The 18,743-nt window shown below is 38.1% G+C and overlaps 1 protein-coding gene across 2 annotated transcripts in view; it reads right to left on the bottom strand.

The window, feature by feature from the left end:
* GABRA5 (gamma-aminobutyric acid (GABA) A receptor, alpha 5) overlaps nt 1-18,743 on the bottom strand; it is a 103,092-nt gene that overhangs the window by 46,169 nt on the left and 38,180 nt on the right. For both annotated transcript variants that reach the window (XM_012647981.1, XM_012647979.1), the window contains exon 7: nt 8,362-8,444. In XM_012647981.1, the coding sequence (XP_012503435.1) occupies nt 8,362-8,444 (83 nt within the window). The remainder of the gene's footprint in view (nt 1-8,361; nt 8,445-18,743) is intronic.

Here is an 18,743-nt window from a genome sequence, read left to right on the forward strand (position 1 = left end):
AAAATCATTTACATTCCCTTAAAAAAAGTAAACACTTCTGTATAAATTAAAGAAAACATGCATAGGATTCAAAGAAGATCTGAATAAATGGAGAGATATACTCTCATCCTGAACTGGAAGATGTAAAATTTCCCTTAAGTTGTTATACAAGTTTAACCCAATTCCTATGAAAGCCCCCCCAAAATTTTTGATAGATATAGAAAAGATTATTTTAAAATTTATATGAAAAGCAAATAAACTAGAAGAGGTAAGACAATTATTAAAAAGAAAAATAAACTTGGAGGAATCAGTCTATCCAATTTCAATACTTGTTGTATATCCAATTTCAATACTTGTTGTATAGCTACAGTAAGTAAGACTGTGTAGTACTGACAGAGGTATACACACAGAGATCAACAGTACAGATTCAAGAACCCCAAAATAGACATACAAAAATATTCCCAACTGATTATTGACAAATGTGCGAAAGAAATTCAATGAAGGAAATATAGTTTGTTCAACAAATGGTACTGGAATAAGTGGAGATCTATAGTGAAAATAAAATAAACCTTGACCAAGATGTTTTTCCACTAAGATCGGGAACAAGGTAAAGATATGCCCCCTTACCACATCTTTTCAACATTGTACTGGAAGTCCCAGATAATGCAATAAGACAAGAAAAGTAAATAAAAAGTATACATATTGGGAAAGAAGAAATAAAATTATCTTTGTTAATAGTTGACATGATTGCCTATATAGAAAATATGAAAGTGATGTACAAAAAATCTCCTGGACCTAATAGCAATTAGAACAAGGTTGCAGGATATAAGATTAATATACGAAAGTCAATCATTTGCTTATATGCCAGCAATGAACAAGTAGAATTTTAAATTAAAAACACAGTACCAGCCAAATTAGCACCCAAAGAAATGAAATACCTTAGAAATAAATCTAACAAAACATATACATGATTTAGATGAAAAAAACTACAAAACTCTGTTGAAAAAATTAAAGAAGAACTAAATAAATGGAGAGATAGTCTATGTTCATGAAGAGGAAGACTCAGTATTGTCAAGATGTTCATTCTTCCCAACATAATCTATAGATTCAATGCAACAGCAATGCAAATCCCAGCAAGTTATTTTGTGGATATTGACAAACTGATTCTAAAGCTGATATGGAGAGGCAAAAGACCCAGAATAAATAGCATAATATTAAAGGAAAAGAAAAAAGTCAGAGAATTGATACCACCTGACTTCAAGACTTAGGATAAAGCTACAGTAATGAAGACAGCATGGTTTTGGTAAAGTATTAGACAAATAGATCAATGGAGGAGAAAAGAGTTCCCAGAAATAGATCCACACAAATACAGTCAACTGATCTTTGACAAAAAAGCAAACATAACATACTGTTGAAAGACAATATAGTCTTTCGACAAATGGTGCTGGAACAATGGAACACCCACATGAAAAAAAAAAAAAGAATCTAGACACAGCCTTACACTCTTCACAAAAATTAACTCAAAATGGATCGTAGACCTAAATGTAAAACACGAAACTATAAAACTCCTATAAGATAACGTAAGAGAAAAATCTAGGTGAGCATTAGCGAGGCAATAACTTTTTATATATGACACCAGAGGTATACTCCATGAAAGAAATAAATAAAAAACTGGACTTCATTAAAATTAAAGATTTCTGCTATGTGAAAGACACTGTCAAGAGAATAAGAATGAAAGTCATATACTTGGAGAAAATCTTTGCAAAACACAAATAGGGTAAAGAACTGGTATCTAAAAATACAGAAAGGAGGAATTACATCAGCCAGATGAAGGAATAGGACCCTTATCCCCCTACAGAAATACCAATTTAATATTGATTCATGTAGAAAAATACCTTTTTGAAAGGTCCATAATCCAGTTAGGAAGTTGCATCACCCCATATGAACACAAAACCAAGAACAGCCACCCTGAAATGGGTAAGAAGAGCAATTTCATTTTACCCAAGCCAACCTTTCTCCTAAGCCAGCACGACTCAGTGTCAAGAGATCATCTCAGCCTTTGATTTCTCCCTTGTAGTAAAGAGAGAGTAGAGTATGTATCTAACATCCCTGGCCTTTCAGTGTGCTTCCCCAGGGGCAGGTTTCTGTCTCACCTCACAGAGTGCTAAGGAAACTGGCAAAGTTAGGAAACTTAGGAGCAGCTAAGGACAAAGAAGAGAGGTGAAGCTGAGGCCACAGAAAACAGATAACATGGTTTGGGCTATAGTCATTGTAGCCCTACAGCTTCTCCCCCAAGCTCAGCTCAGAGAAAGGTAATGAAAAACCCTAGCTCCCAGATTCTCCCTAGGCATGGAAAGAAATAAACCATGTGTTCAATACCCCCAATTTTCCATGGGCTACCCAGAGGTCTGGCTTTTGGCTAGCCTGTATTGGAGCTCTAAAAAGACCCAGCATAATCTAGCCACCTGCGGGCAGGGAGAACAGAGGTAGCAGTTTTACCCAGCAGGCAATTAGTCACCACAGCCTGTCCCCCTGGTTCAGCACAGAGTAAATAGGGGAAAAACTCCAGATCTCAGTTTCTCTCTGGGGAGGGAAAAAGTTGAGCAGAGTGTCTAGTGATTCAACTTTTATGAGTGCTGCCTGAGGCACTGGGCAACTGGTTTCAGACTGGCTTGGCTTTGTGTGCTAATGGCACCCAGCATACTCTAGATGCCTGGGGGCTCCTCTGAACAAAGAAAGTGGGTTGGACTAACACCAAGGTTGCAGAGGCCCCCAGAATCTCTGGTGAGAAGGATCAGTAAAGGTCTTCTCCTGTACATGACCAGTTCATAAAAAATGGAAAAAGTAGATGATGTTTTGTCTAACGTGCACATCAAATACAGAGAATAAAGAAATGAAGAAAGAGGGAAATATTTTCCAAAATATGAAATAAGACAAATCTCCAGAAACTGACCCTAATGAAATAGAGTCATATTATTTAACTGACAGAGAATTCAAAATAACCACATAAAGGTGCTCACCAACATCATGAAAACAATACATGAACAAAGTAAAATTTCAACAAAGAGACAGAAAATATTTAAAAGTACCAAACAAAAATCATGGAGCTGAAGAATACAATAACTGAACTGAAATATTCATTAGAGGGATTCAACAGAAATCTAGATCAGGTAGAAGAAAAGATCAATAAACTCTAAGATAGGTCATTAGAAATTATTCAGTCAGAGGAGCAAAAATAAAAAAGAATGAAAAAAAGTGAAGAAAGCTTAAGGGACAACATCAAGTGGGCCAATATGCACACTGATGTCTCAAAGGAGAAGACAGAAAGAAAGGACACAAAAGCATACTCAGAGAAATAATGGCCGAAATTTCCTAAATGTGAGGAAGCAAGCAGAGAAACAGATCCAGGAAGTCCAGAGGATTCCAAATAGGATAAACCCAGAGAAATCCACACCAAGACACATTAAAAATAAATTGTCAAAAGTCAAAGACAAAGAGAGAATTTTGAAAGCAGCCAGAGAAAAGCAACTTGTTATATATATACTTATGTCCATTATGAGTGGACTTTTTTCGTCAGAAACCTTTCAGGCTGGCAGGGAATGAGAAAATGTATTCAAAGTGCTGAAAGTAAAAACTATACCTGGAAGAACTCTCCTTCACAAATGAAGCAGAGATAAAGACTTTCCCAGAAAAACAGAAGCAGAAGGACAGTACATCACCACTAGACTTGCCTTACAAGAAATGCTAAAGAGAGTTTTTCGAGTTGAAATGAAAGAATGCTATACAACAACACAATTGTATAAGAAAGTATAAAACTTGTTGGTAAAGGTACATACACAGACAAATATAGAACACTGAATTATTGCAACAGTGGTGGGTAAGTCATTTTTAATTCTAGTATAGGAGTCAAAAAACAAAAGTATAGAAATAATTACAACTAGAAGATGATGATGGATGCACTACATAAAGGGATGTAAATTGTGTCATCAATAACATAAAGTGTGTGGGAGGGAGTAGTAAAAGTGTGGAGTTTTTGTATGTGATTGAAGTTAAGATATTACCATAAAATAGATTATTATGCCTATAAGATATTTTATGTAAGCCACACAGCAATCATAAAGGCAATGCCTATACAAGTTACAGAAAAGAAAAAGAGAAAAGAATCAAAGCATATCAATATAAAAAATTAATGAAACACAAGATAGTAAGAGAGAAAAAAGGAAACATAAAGACAAAAAATAAAAGACAAACACAAAAAAAATAACAAAATGGCAATAGTAAATCCTCCCCCATCAATATTTACTTTAAATATAAATGGATTAAAGTCCTCAAATCAAAAGACACAGAGAAGATGAATGGATTAAAAGAAAAATACAACTCTATTTGGTCTACGAGAAACTCACATTAGATTAAGGATATACATAGAAAGAAAGCGAAGGACAGAAAAGGGTATTTCATGCAAATGGCAATCAAAAGAGAACAGGAGTGGCTGTACTTATATCACACAAAATAGACTTTAAGTCAAAAACCACCACAAGACAGGTACACCAAAAGCCCTGACTTAAGCATTATACAAGGTGTCCATCTAACAAAAACATTTATACCCCTTTAATATTTAATATTTTGAAATAAAGAAAGAAAAACTGCCACAAGAGACAGAGAGGACAACATATCATTATATAAAAGGATCAATTCACCAGTAAGATATGCATCTAGCATCAGAGCAACTAAATATATAAAGCAAACACTGACATAACCAAGAAGAGAAACAGCAATACAATAACAGTAAAAGACTTCAATACCCACTCTCAGTAATGGATAGAACAGAGACAGTGAACTTAATCAACACTACAGTACAAACACACTAATAAACATACATAGAACATTCCACCAACAGCAGCAGAATATATATATATATTCTTCTAAAGCACACACAGAACATTCCACAGGATAGATCACATGTTCCTTCACAAAAAAAGTATTAATAAATTTAAGATGATTAAAATCATATAATTTACAATAGAGTGATTTAGAAATCAACAGCAGAAGAAAAACTGGAAAACTCATAAATATGTAGAAATTAAACAACACACATGTGTACAACCAATGGGTCAAATAAGAAACCAAAAGAAAGCTTAGAAGACATCTTAAAACAAATGAAAATGAAAATATAACATACTAAAATTTAGAGGATACAAGAAAAGCAGTACTAAGAGGGAAATTTATAGCCCACATTAAAAAAGAATAATCTCAAATAAATAACCTAATTTTATACCTCAAAGAACTAGAAAAAGAGCACAAACTAAACCTGAATAGATAAGAAGGAAGGAAGTAACAAAGATTAGAGCAGAAATAAACAAAGCAGAGAATCAAAAAATAATAGAAAAAAAAACAACACAATTAAGAGTATGTTTTTTGAAAAAAAATTGACAAATTTATCTAGACTAAGAAAAAAAGGGGGACTCAAAATCAGAAATTAAAAAGGATACATTACAACTGATGCCACAGAAATAAAAAGGTTCGTAAGAACCTTTGAACAATTATATGCCAATAAACTGGATAACCTAGAAGAAATGGATAAATTCCTAGACACATACAACCTACCAAGACTGATTCAGAAAGAAATGTCAAGTGTGAACAGACCTATGACTAGTAAGGAGACTGAAACAGTAATCAAAAACTTCCTAGGAGAGAAAAACTTAAGCCCAAATAATTCACTAGTGAATTCTACCAAACATTTAAGGAACGATTAATGCCAATCCTTCTCAAACTCTTCTAAAAAATTTAAGAGGAGAATTTTAAAACTTCTATTTTATGAAGACTGAATTATTCTCATATCAAAGCCAAACAAAGACATTCCAAGAAAACTACAAGCCAATATCCATGATGAATATAGATGTAAAGCTCCTAAATAAAATACCAACAAACTGAATTCAACAACACATTAAAAGATTCATATACTATAACCAAGTGGGATTTATCTCTGGCATGCAAAGAGGGTTCAACACATGAAAATCAATTAATGTAATACCCTACATTAACAAAATGAAGAATAAAATTACTTGACCATCTCAATAGATGCAGAAAAAGCATTTGACAAAATTCTACACCCTTTCATGATTAAAAACTCACAACACACTAGGAATGTCAGAAAATTACCTCAACATAATAAAGGCCATACATGAAAATCCCACAGCTAATTGCATACTTAATGGTGAAAAACTGAAAACTTTTCCTCTATTAGGAACAAGGCAAAGATGCCTACTTATGCCACTTCCATTCAACATAATACTTTAAGACCTAGTGAGAGCAATTCAGCAAGAAAAAGAAATAAAAGGCATCCAAATCAGAAAGGAATAAGTGAAATTGTCCCTGTCCATAAATGGCATGATCTTATATATAGAAAACTTTAAAGACTCCACCAAAAGACTTTCGTAAAATTTCAGGATACAAAATCAAGATAAAAAATCAGCTGCGTTTTTATTCATTAACGATGAACTATCTGAAAAAGAAATTAGAAAAACAATTCCACTTACAATAGCACCAAAAAGAACAAAATAGTAATAAACTCAACTAAGAAAGTGAAAGCTATTGTACATGGAAAACTAATACAAAATATTGGTTAAAGAAATTAAAGAAGACACAAATGAAAAGATACCCCTTATTCATGGATGAAAGACTTAATATTGATAAAATGTCCATGCTACCCAAATGATGTACAGATTCAATGCAATTCCTATCAAAATCCCAGCAGCAATTTTTACAGAAGGAGAAAAAACAATCCCAAAATTCATATGAAACTACAAAAGACTCCAAATATCCAAAACAATCTTAGGAAAGAACAAAGCTGGAGGCATTGCACTTCCTGATTCCAGAATATATTATAAAGCTACAGTAATTAAAACAGTGTGGCACTGGCATAAAGACAGACATATACACCAATGGAACAATAGAACCAATGGAACCAATAGAGTCCAGAAATCAGTCTATACATCTATATGGTCAACTGGATCTTTCACAAGAGTGCCAAGAATACAAAACAGGGAAAAGACAGTCACTTCAATAAGTGGTGTTCCTTTTTAAAAAGGAAAGGAAACAATGAGTGTACTAAAATTTGATACTTAGAAAAATAAACATTTCAGGAATATTTTTAAACATTCAAATTGTCACAGTAAATAAAATGGATTACATTTCCCATTAAGACACAGAACTTCCCAACTTGGATATATAATGAAACAGGAAATGTAGAAAAGACATGCCAGGTAAGAATTAAAGAAGAAACTGGTGTGGCAACATTAATATTAGACAAAATTTAGTTCCATAAGCATTAAATGTGTCAAAGAGATATCATTTATAGCAAAGAGGAGATGAGATATACATTTGTCAAGAAGGTATAAACACATTGTCATAAAGTACTTTTATGGTAATGATGACAATGAGCATATTTATTGAGCACTTTAATTAGTGTTACTCTGCCAGTTTGAAACATCTCATAACAGCTCTCATCTGTTTTACAAATTAAGAAAAAGGCTTAAAGAGGCTAAATAACTTGCCCACAGTTATTTAGAAAAGGAGTGGGATAGCCCCAAAGGATTCAAACGTATGTAGTTTTCATGCTTAATCTCAAAGAAGACATTCTGCTTTCAAAAATGAAAACTTCACATACACAAGTGAATAGCAAAAAGAAAGACGGAAACAGTAGATCAGTTCCCACCCTGCTCCAAATGTCTCAGAAGTGGGGGTGATGCTGCAGGCACTTGTTTGGGGCCAGTGTTACCACACCCTCTGTCTGGAATGGCTGGAATCCAGGAATTTCTACTAGAATTGGTTAAATATATACCTAACATGTTTTGATATGAATAATTTATTTGTTCAAGCAACACATATTTCCTAAGATGCTGAGTGCTATGGGTGAGCAGTGACTATGAGCATGACAGACAAGGTCGTTGGTCTTATGGAACATTCTAGAAGAAATGAGTCAACATAGCAACGATTACAATGCAATAAAAAATGTTACTGGCTGGGTATTGAAAATTGGGAGCCCCTCTGAGAGGTGATCTGTAATATGAGAAGTGAAAACAAGAAAGAACAGCCAGGTGAAGAAACCAGGAAAAAAACACCTCCAGAGGAGCATATTCTGCATTGTTTAGTGCCATCACCCGCATTGTCTCAGTTTACACTAATCTGTGATGTATGCTGAGCAGGTGTTAATGTTCCCATTTTACAGACAAGGAAACTAGTCAGGCCAGGTCAAAACACTGTCCAGGCATCTTAGACTGCATCATATTGTGCTTATTTATATACAGAGCCTAAATTCTTCTGAATGAATGTGGAACTGACCCCAAAGTATATCCATGGTTCTTACTTGTGAAAATAACTTACAGCTGCCAAATTTCAGAGGGCAAGCGTGGGCATCCATAGGGAAGTCTTCAAGTTGCATGGGGCACTCAGCAGAGATAGTCAGGCTGAAAAATAAAAGATGAAAACTTTTGAATGACTCACTAACTCTAGCTATTTGTTGAGCAACCACTTTGTCCCAGAAAGCCATACCTTAGTACTTACTTTAGTTAACATCTTTTATGGAATTGTCTAAATTGTCCCCACCAAATTATATAAGTTTGTTTTGTAGATGAATATCATTCAGAAATTAGGCTTAAATCAAATCTACTCTGTACTGTGGCTTGGGGTGTGTGTGTCCATACATATATTAACGCTCACAAAACAATTTAAGATGCCTTTAAAAATTATTTATTCTTTGTTTCCCATCCCGCACTGAGCATTATCTAAACAGCTTTCCTTGACAAGGTTGAAAATATATGCATTTTCTAAAGTAGTTTGTAAGTTCAAAAACTATAAATGTAGGATAAATGCACATATATATTCATAGAATATGGGAAAATACAGAAAAAAGTATAAAGAAGAAAATTATAAGTATCTACCATTTCACTTATAATTTCACTTGGTACGTTTAGCCCAGAGTTTTTCCACATGTTCAAATTTTGACCAGAACCTACTATAATCATTGTGTTGTGAAACTGTACAGTAAGTAAACTTGTGATATAACAGCAATGTTAGGAACCAGGCCACACAGCAGGAGGTGAGCAGCAGGCAAGCGAGTGAAGCTTCATCTGTATTTACAGCCACTCCCCATTGCTCCCCATTCCCCTGTGAAAAAATTGTCTTCCCTGAAACCGGTCCCTGGTACCAAAAAGGTTGGGGACTGCTGTCACCCAGCACTATGACTGTTACCAATGACTATGATCACGATGGTAATAACAGCTGGTGTGTCTATGCCAGGCACCACGTCAAGTGCTTTACCTGCATTAACTCATCTCATCTTACTAGCGCAACGAGAGTGGTTGCTATGACATCCCAGTTTACAGAGGAGGAGAGCGAGGCACAATATGAAGGAATCAGGCCAAGGATGCAGAGCTACTCAGCAGCAGAGCCATGGCTGGAGCTCGGGCTGCCCAGCCCCTGGACACAGAAGCTCCTGGAACACACACAGCACACCCTGCACAGCCAGGAGCTCCATTCTGTCAGAAGTGAGGTACTTCTGGAGCTGCCACACTGTGGTGCTTTTATTTTTCTGCAGACTTTGCTCATTAGGTATGATTCTAAATTTTGTTAATGAGCTTATCTTCCATTTCTTAGTTTTTCTTTCCATTATTTAAATAAAATGAAATTACATATAATGAAATTAAAATAAAGAGCATGCAAACTTAAACGCATTCTATCTTTAGAGCAGATAATAATTCAACGTTATATTAGTGCTATTGTTCTGCAAGTAGGGCGAGAATCAAAATGTATAAACATTCATTTTTGCCTTTACCATTTGCTTCTGTTACAATAACTTTCTGCTATCAAATTAGGCACATAATTCACATGACAATTGTACACTGAGTAGTCAATGTATGTGTTATCTGAATAAAACTAAAATATGTATCAGTGGAAGTGAGGTCTGTGCCCCTGAAAGAGAGGAAATCCTCTCTTGCCATTACTGTGGAGGGACTCACAGCTGGAGGGACTCACAGAGGGCCGTGAGTGCAGATGGGCCAGAACTCACCATAGGAGGCTCACGTTCAGGCAGAGAGATGGTTTTTAAAACAATATTCCATGTGTATTCATAGAATTCATAGAATATGGGAAAATACAGGGAAAGTATAAAGAAAATTATAAATATCTACCATTTCACTTATAATTTCACCTGGTACATTTAGCCCAGAGTTTTTCTACATGTACATATATTTTCTTTTCATTCTTGGTATATAAAATTCAGTCTTTCTCACACCTAATATTAGCACAGGAATACTTCCTGCATCACTAAAATCTCCACATAATCATGACTTTGAAAGGTTAACCGTTTGATTCCAGTATGCATATGTGTGTCTGTCTGTCAGTACGTGTAGCAAACAATTAGCTATGGTAGATTTTTACATTATTTTACCTGATAAATAATCTGCAATGGACCTCTTCAATCACAAATTATGAAAAAGGGCTATGATTAGAGACTATGAAATGAGTAAGGTAAATATTTACTTATTAGAATTAGGAAAATTAGAGGCCGGGTACAGTGGCTCCTGCCTGTAATCCTAACACTACGGGAGGCCGAGGCAGGAGGACTGCTTGAGGTCAGAAGTTCAAGACCAGCTTGAGAAACATAGCAAGACCTTGTCTCTATGAAAAGATATTAATAGAAAAATTAGCTAGGTGTGGTGGCACATGCCTGTAGTCCCAACTACTCAGGAGGCTAAGGCAGGAGGATCCCTTGAGCCCAGGAGTTTGAGGCTGCAGTGAGCTATGATGACACTACTACACTCACGCCCGGGCAACAAAGTGAAGCCCTGTCTCCAAAAAAGAAAAAAAAAAAAAACGAATTAGGAAAATTAAGACATTAAAAACACAGCCTGCAAGGATAGTATTCAGCCAAAACAAAGGAAATAATATTACTTCATGTGGTTGTTTGTAAACTTAAGCAGTTTGTCAAATAAAGCAATAATGAACAGAGAATTTAAGCGTGTCAAATGTGCTCTAGAGCTGCGGTCTCCAACCCCCAGGCCATGGACCAGTCCGTGGCCTGTTAGGAAGCAGGGGCTATACCGCAGGAGGTGAGCAGTGAGCAAGCGAAGTTTCATCTGTGTTTACGGCTGCTCCCCATGGCTCATATCACTGCCTGAGCTCCGCCTCCTGTCAGATCAGCAGCAGCAATAGATTCTGCCTTATGGTGAGTTGTATAATTATTTTATTATATACTACGATGTAATAATAATAGAAACAAAGTGCACAATAAATGTAATGCACTTGAAGCATCCCGAAACCATCCTCCCCCCTGCCCCCACCCCAGTCCGTGGAAAAATAGTCCCTGGTGCCAAAAAGGTTGGGGACTGCTGCTCTGGAGGACTAAATCACAAGGAGCTCAGAAAACCTGGAATTCCTTAATAAGCAAAATTTTAGTAGGGAAATAAGAAGTATACATAAAGCTATGTAATATCAAGTACAAAGCAATAAATATGAAAATGAGCACATGAAGAAACAGTGCTGCAGGAGTTTAGAGACGAACACGTCTGATTGGGAGAGTCAAACTTTGTGCGGGTCTGTGTCCCCAGTTCTAACACTTTGAGGACGTATGTGTATCAGAAACACCCAGGGGCTCACCCTGGGGGGGACGATGTTTCAGGGAGCCTGACTGTTTTAGCCTGCCACAGCCCTGAAGACTTCAACCAGCAGACCCAGCTCTACAGTCTCTGCCTCACCGCACATGACATTAACAGCTTTACAGGCCACACTGCCATCAACAAGGTAGATGTGGAGAGATGTACCCCAATGGCAGAGTCTTCTCTCCAGACACAGCTGTGTCTGCCAGCCCACCCAGCTGGGCTTCTGCCCCCACACACACTTGGTGTCCCACTGGGTCTTGGGTGCCACCTGCAAGCCAGGTCTGTTGGCTGAGTTCTCGACAACTTGGTGGGTCAGGGTTAGCTCCTCCCCTCGTTCTGTGCCGGTGTTCTACTCCCATCCACACAGCCACTGCAGGCACCGCCACCTGGAGTTTCTGTTCATGCCCCTACTTTTCACAGCAGACCCCCCAGGGACTCTTGGTGCCCCACTCTGCCTGTTGCTGGCTTATCCCTCCTCCTTTCCTGTCCAAGACCATGTGCTTATAAAAGGGACCAGAGCCTCCCTTTCTGCCATGGTGGGCTGGCTGTTTGGCCCTGAGAGCTGCCCACCTTCCAAAAATCACTACACTGACAATGTCTAAAGATGGCATTTTGACAAGGAAGGTACACCACAGAGTCTGCTTTTAACATACTGTCGGAGTGTGTGTGTGTTGTGTGGTGCAGGGGACAAGGAGGGTGCACAGAGACAGGTGGACAGAATTCAGCTGGATCTAAAAAACAAAGATCCTTTTAAATAAAAAAATAATTTCAGTAAAAACATTAAAAAGATAGCGATTTTACAATTACCATCTCAATAAATAATGCTATCTTTAGAGTCTCATGGGTTGTACCTCCATTTCTGTACAGCTTCTTAGAATTAGAATTCCATATCTCAGAAAAGTATACTTCATTTACGATAGGGTCTCTCCACTAACGAATGTATTATTCAGACAAATCCCCTAACAGCAAATGTTCCAGCCTCAGTAAGGGAAAACCTTTCAGATCAAAACATTTTCAGTCCCTCTATACATTTAAAAAAATGACCTGGAGTTTTATCATACTTAAAAAATATCTCTAGATAAGAGGGAACCTTGTATTCCTGGGGTCTTTGGAATGCCAAGTGCCTTGATGTGTAATCAACCATCCCCACACAGAACGGAGACGAAAACCCTCCATGGAATGGTTGACTGCCACAGCTCAAAAGGGCCAGCTAGGCCATCTACTTGAAACCTTCACTTTTTAGATAAAGAAAATGAAGCCCCAAAAGGTTGAGAAAACTGCCTATGGAAAAAGTTCACTGAATTACTGGCAGATTCAAGAATCCAGTACTTTTCCCAAAGATCCAATTTCTGTTTTACTTCCAATTTCTATTAAGACCTTAAAGCATTAACTTATTGCAGCACAATGTCCCATTTCTGAACATCATCTTAATTTAGGGTAAAGAAAAGGGCATTTTTTAAAGTTAAGATAATTGCTTCAACTTGGATTTGTACCACCCCAATTGAGGGTTTAGGATTCTGAACTCACTAGAGAGCTCTCTGCTTGACCAGGGGCTGCTCCCGGTTGAAGAACACTTTAAGGTGATTAAAACAACCAAATTCCAGAGTGGTCCTGACATTGACTAATTGTGTGACCTCTGTAAAACTGCCAAACTTCTCTGGTCCAGTCTTGTCATTTGAAAAAGAAAAATAGTGAGAGTTTCTTTTATTGTCTGAACAAAATAATTGACAGGTATGAAACGAGAGTGAACTGGCTTTAGCCAAGACCAAAAATTCAAAGACAATGAGGCAATTAAAGAAAGTCTCCAGAATTCTACCCAATTATGTTCTTCATAGTTGAGCCTTTCTTGTTCACAAGGAAATACTGCACCAATGCAGTAGAAGTCAAAATAATGGCACTGCAAATATGTTCATGTCCCTATGGACAAAATCCCAAACCTGTGAATATGCTACCTTACGTGGCAGAAGGGCTTTGAAGGTGTGATTAAGGGATGGGGAGATTATCCTGTATTCTCCATGTGAACCCAATATAAACACAAGGGTCCTTCTAAGAGGGAGGCAAGAGCGTCACATTCGGAGAAAGGGATGTGATGATGGAAGCAGAGGTTGGAGTGATTGGCCGAGAGTCCAGGCATGCAGGTGTCCTCTAGGAACTGGAAGAGGCAAGGAACGGGTTCTCCTCTGGAGCTTGCAGAGGGAATGCAATCCTGCCAACACCTTGATTTAGCCTCCTGAGATCCTTTTTGGACTTCTGACCTCCAAAACTAGAAGATGATAAGTTTGCTATGTTTTAAGCCAGTGAGTTTGTGATAATTTGTTATGGCATCAATCGGAAACTAATACAAATGTTGGCACCTGGAAGTGGGATGGCTGGAATTTGGCAGTGTGCAGAAGCTGGAAGAATTTTGAGGTGCATAAGAGAAAAAGTTTAGATTACTTTAAAGAGACTATTAAGATGGTTTGCTTCCATCTTCTTTTATGCAGTGCTTGGTTTATTTTACCAATTAATATCCCTTTTATTGACGAGCTATTGAGAACTGCAGTAGTTTGCTTTTAGTATTGTTGTTGCACTTGGCTAGAGAAAAACCTTTTTTCATTGTGTCTACAAGACATATGAAGAGTGCAATGGCAAAACAAGAGCAAAAGGCACTTCCTCCATGACCTTACGGAAACCATACTGATTGAATCCCCAGGGACATTCCATCATTGCAATAGCTCAGATTTTTGTTCCTGTCTTTTTCTTTGCACATCAGCTCTACTCTCATTAAAACTGTAAAAGGCTGCCATTATGGATGTTAGGTATCCCAACATAACCATCTGGAGTGTGTCCAGTTTGTTCTTCATAGGACCAATTTTTATTTGCAGCTTGAGTTTTTATATGAAGTTGCACTATTGTGGACTTGGCTGTCTTGAAGTTTTTTCATATGTATTCTGTGCCATACTATTGTTAAAATGAACTGCTGTTATTGTGAGATGGATTTTAACTGACCTATTAAGGGTTTCTTTCGAATGGCACTACTTACGGACATTCTAGTATTTGCTTCTATTGTTTGGGCCTTGTGGATAATGTACAGATTTAAAAACAAATCTTGTTGCTGACTTGTCCATTTCTTTCCCTGCACTTTGTTACATCTGGGATACAATCTAACTCATCTGATTTAATATGCATTCAAAAAAATGCCATAACTATTAAACACCTTGTTTACAGACAGAAGAAATAAATTTATTCCAACCAAAAAAAAAGAAGAGAGACTATTAAGAGAAATAGAGATGTTAACAACTCTGTAGTGAAGACTTACAAAAAAGTGAGGAGCAGGTAGAGAAAACCTACATTGTCTTAGAGAACACTTAAATGGCCATAAACACCCTGCTGGTAGAAATACCAACATCAAAGGCCCCACTGCTGAGAGCTCAGAAGGAAATGAAAAATGTGTTATTGGAAACCGGACAGAGAGAACCCTGCTATGTAGTGGCCAAAAGCTTAGCTGAATTGTGCCTGAATCTATTTGGAATGAAGGACTTATTAAGGATTATGGTATGCTGAACAATGGCCCCCAAAGACATCAGGTCCCAATCCCTGGAATGCGCAAATGTTACCTTACGTGGGAAAAGGGAAAAGTGTCTTTGCAGATACGATCAAGTGAAGAGTCTTGAGATGGGGAGATGATCCAGCTGGGCCCTAAATGCAGTCACAAGGATCCATATGAGAGAGGGGCAAAAGGAGATCGAATACAGACAGAGGAGAGAAGGTGATGCAATGAAGAGGCTCTGTTGCCAGCTGTAAAGACGCAGGAAGGGACCGTGAGCCAAGGAATGCAAGGCCTGCGGCTCTAGAACCTGGAAAAGGCAAGTAAATGGATTCTCTCCCAGAGCCTGCAGAGAGAACGTGGCCCCATGAACCACTTGATTTTGCCCCAGTAAAACCGATTCAGATTCATAGCTTCCAAAAGTGTAAGAGAATAAATTTGTGTTGTTTTAAGCTACCAACACAAATTGTGGTAATCTGTTATAGCAATCATAGGACACTAACACAATGATCAAACTGTACACTTGGATGAGGAACTTTCCAAGCAAAGTGTTGATGTGGTAGCCTGTTTTCTTCCTGCTGCTGATAGTAAAATGGGGGAGGAAAGGGAGACATTCAGGGAAAAACTGCTCACAAAAAAGGAACCACACTTGATGATTTGGGAAATTCTCAACTTATTCAGGTGGCAAAAGATACTATGATTAGGAGATTCACTATCAGGAAGCTGTGCTCTGAAGAGAATGCCAGTGTTGTGGTAGGACAACCTTTTGCGAGTGCTTCAGAAGGATCAAAAGGTCTGAGTATTTGGTCATGCAGAATACTATCTGAAGATATGAGGTGTGTGACACATGGGTCCTCTCAGCCATGTAAGCAAAAGCCAAGAATAGAGATTGTATTATCTACGAAACGTTTATAGAGAAGCCCCTTGTCTAACGGTATGTTTTCCTGAGACACACATGGGGGGTTCTTGAGAATTTTACGCCAGCAGAACACTTTCACCTTGGCCTGAAAGGGACAGAGACAGGCCAAAATGAAAGAAGCTGTCAGACTCCCAACAGTCTGCATGCAGGAAATAGACTGAAAGAAAACTACTCAGCTTCAAACTGTGTTGCCCTTTATTCGAAAGGAAGGAAGACTCTAGGGCCAGAGCCTTGGACCCCGAGGGCAGAGTGTCAAACTGCAAAGGATTATTCTCAGGACTGTGTTGTTTGCCTGGCTGCATTTAGAAATTGTTTGGAAATGGCACTTTCTTTTTTCCTGCCATTTTCTCCCCTTTCAAATGGAGATGTCTATAACTATTATTTTCCACCTGTCTCACCAGTGTATTAATATTCTGGGAGCAGATAACTCGTTTCCTGGACTCCACAAGTTTACAGAGAGGAAGTTTGCCTCACCCATAGCTGATTTAGATGATTCAGATGACAAGATTTGGAACTTTTGAGCTGAAGAAATTTAGTGGAGACTTTGGACTTTGATTTAATGCTGTAATGGGTTGAGACTTTCGAGGATATTGGGATGGAGTTAATATATTTTGCACGTGGGATGAATATGCATTTTGCCCCAGAATGTGATTGTGGTAGGCAAAATAATGGTCCCCCAAAGGTGTCCATGTCCTAATCCTCCCTACCTGTATGTTTCCTTTCATGGTAAAAAGGACTTTTCCGATGTGATTAAGTTAAAGCTCTTGAGATGGGGGATTATCCTGGATTATTTGGTTGGGACCAATATAATCCCAAGCCTACTTATAAGAGGAGGGCAGTCAGAGAAGGAAGTATGATCCCAAGGCTACTTATCAGAAGAGTGTCAGAGTCAGAGAAGGAAATGTGAGGATGGGAGCAGAGGTCAGAGTGATGCAGGGCCATGAACCAAGGAATGCAGGTGACCTCCAGAAACCAGCAATGGCAAGGAACCAGATTCTCCTCCAGAGAATCCAGAAGCGGGGGCAATACTGCCAAAAGCTTGACTTTGGACACATAAGACCTATTTCAGACTTCTGGTTTCCAAAGCTGTAAGATAATTTGCGTTGAAAAGGCACTCAGTTGGTGGGCATTTGTCACAGCAGCAGTAGGAAACTAACACTAATCCAATCACCAGTTGTTATCGTGCTACCACCCCATGTATATTTTGAAATCATATTTGCCAAGTTGACAAAGAAATTTGTTAATATTAGCCAATTTATAAATAGCTCACACAGTATTCACTGCAATGAAAATTGAGACCTTGATAATGAAATAGACATCTCATGCAAGGTGCGCTAATTGGTCAGTTGTTGAGCCACACATCATGCCTCAGTTGGAATCACTCAGGGCAAACATGACCTCCCCATGAAGACACTATCTGTGACTTTCAGACTATATATGAGATTTATTTGGGGACTCTTTAAATTCAATATCAACACAGTATCTAGTGATTGGTGCCATGGAAGAGAAATAAAGCTTAATTTAGTTGGGATATTTTTTCCAGCCCCATGAGGCCTTGTAAAGAACACACCAATGCTTAATTTAGATAACTTTCTATTCACCAGAGCTGTGCCCAGCTGAAAGCCTGCAGGGTTTGGAGATGTGATACAGCTGGCACTGCGCGCCTGGCAGTATAGTAGGCAACGTTCTCCCTGGGCTGTTGCCTCACTGTGATGCTTCTGTTTTACTGTTTTACTCATACCCGTATAAGTCTGTGCAGTGCTTATTCAACACTCCAGTAGAGGTGTTGCTGGAGAATTCTCCTTGCTCTACACCTGAGTCTCATCCTTAGAGATGATGAGAATGTAGATCGCACCACTCACAAGGAGCACAATTTGTGCTGTGAGGGGGTGGGTCTTTGAAAGGAAACCCAGCTGTGAGCATTACATGACTGTTTTCCCTGTAATTGACTCACCTCAAGATTGGCAAATGAAGAGATGTTGGGTTCACATATTCAGATCACATATATATTTAATGTTACTGGTGCTAGGAATACAGGTAGCCTGTTTCTTCTTCAGAAACTTCCCCATGATACCTGCCTGATGCCAAAATCCTGCCCTGCTACAGCTTTCTCCCCTGTACTCCTGTGCTCATAAAAATAACTCAAAACTTGTTTATTAAAGAAAAGAATGCATGCATGCATTTTTTTTATAAACCATCACTAACATGATGTACCATGTGGATTATTAATATTTATAGACCTGTCATTTATGCATTGCCTGTTTTGGGAACCTAACTATAGTTTACAATAATATTTTGAGGAAAAATGTATTCTAAAGTTCAGTCAACTATATAAAAACTGGACTTTTTAAATATAAACAGCAGTAAGTGGGGACTGTGTATATTGGAACCCCAAAATCACTGCCAGGCCCAGCAATTACCCCTGCCTTTCTCCCAGCTGCCACATGTGTCCTGGTCCCATTCTGTAACAGTTGTAGATCTGCTGCAATTGTGTTTACTCCAGACCAGAATTGCAGGCCCAGTTTCTTTCAGGATCTGGCCATTGTGCTTGTCCTGGTTAGCCAACCTCCTAAGGGATCTTTATCTTAGCTCTAAGCCTGGCCCCACCTGAATCCAAAGCAGGGGTTTTGCCTGTGATAAACAAAGGATGAGACACCAAGTC

This window comes from Propithecus coquereli, unplaced genomic scaffold (assembly GCF_000956105.1).
Source record: "Propithecus coquereli isolate 6110/MARCELLA unplaced genomic scaffold, Pcoq_1.0 Scaffold28, whole genome shotgun sequence".
Taxonomy (NCBI): Eukaryota; Metazoa; Chordata; class Mammalia; order Primates; family Indriidae; genus Propithecus; species Propithecus coquereli.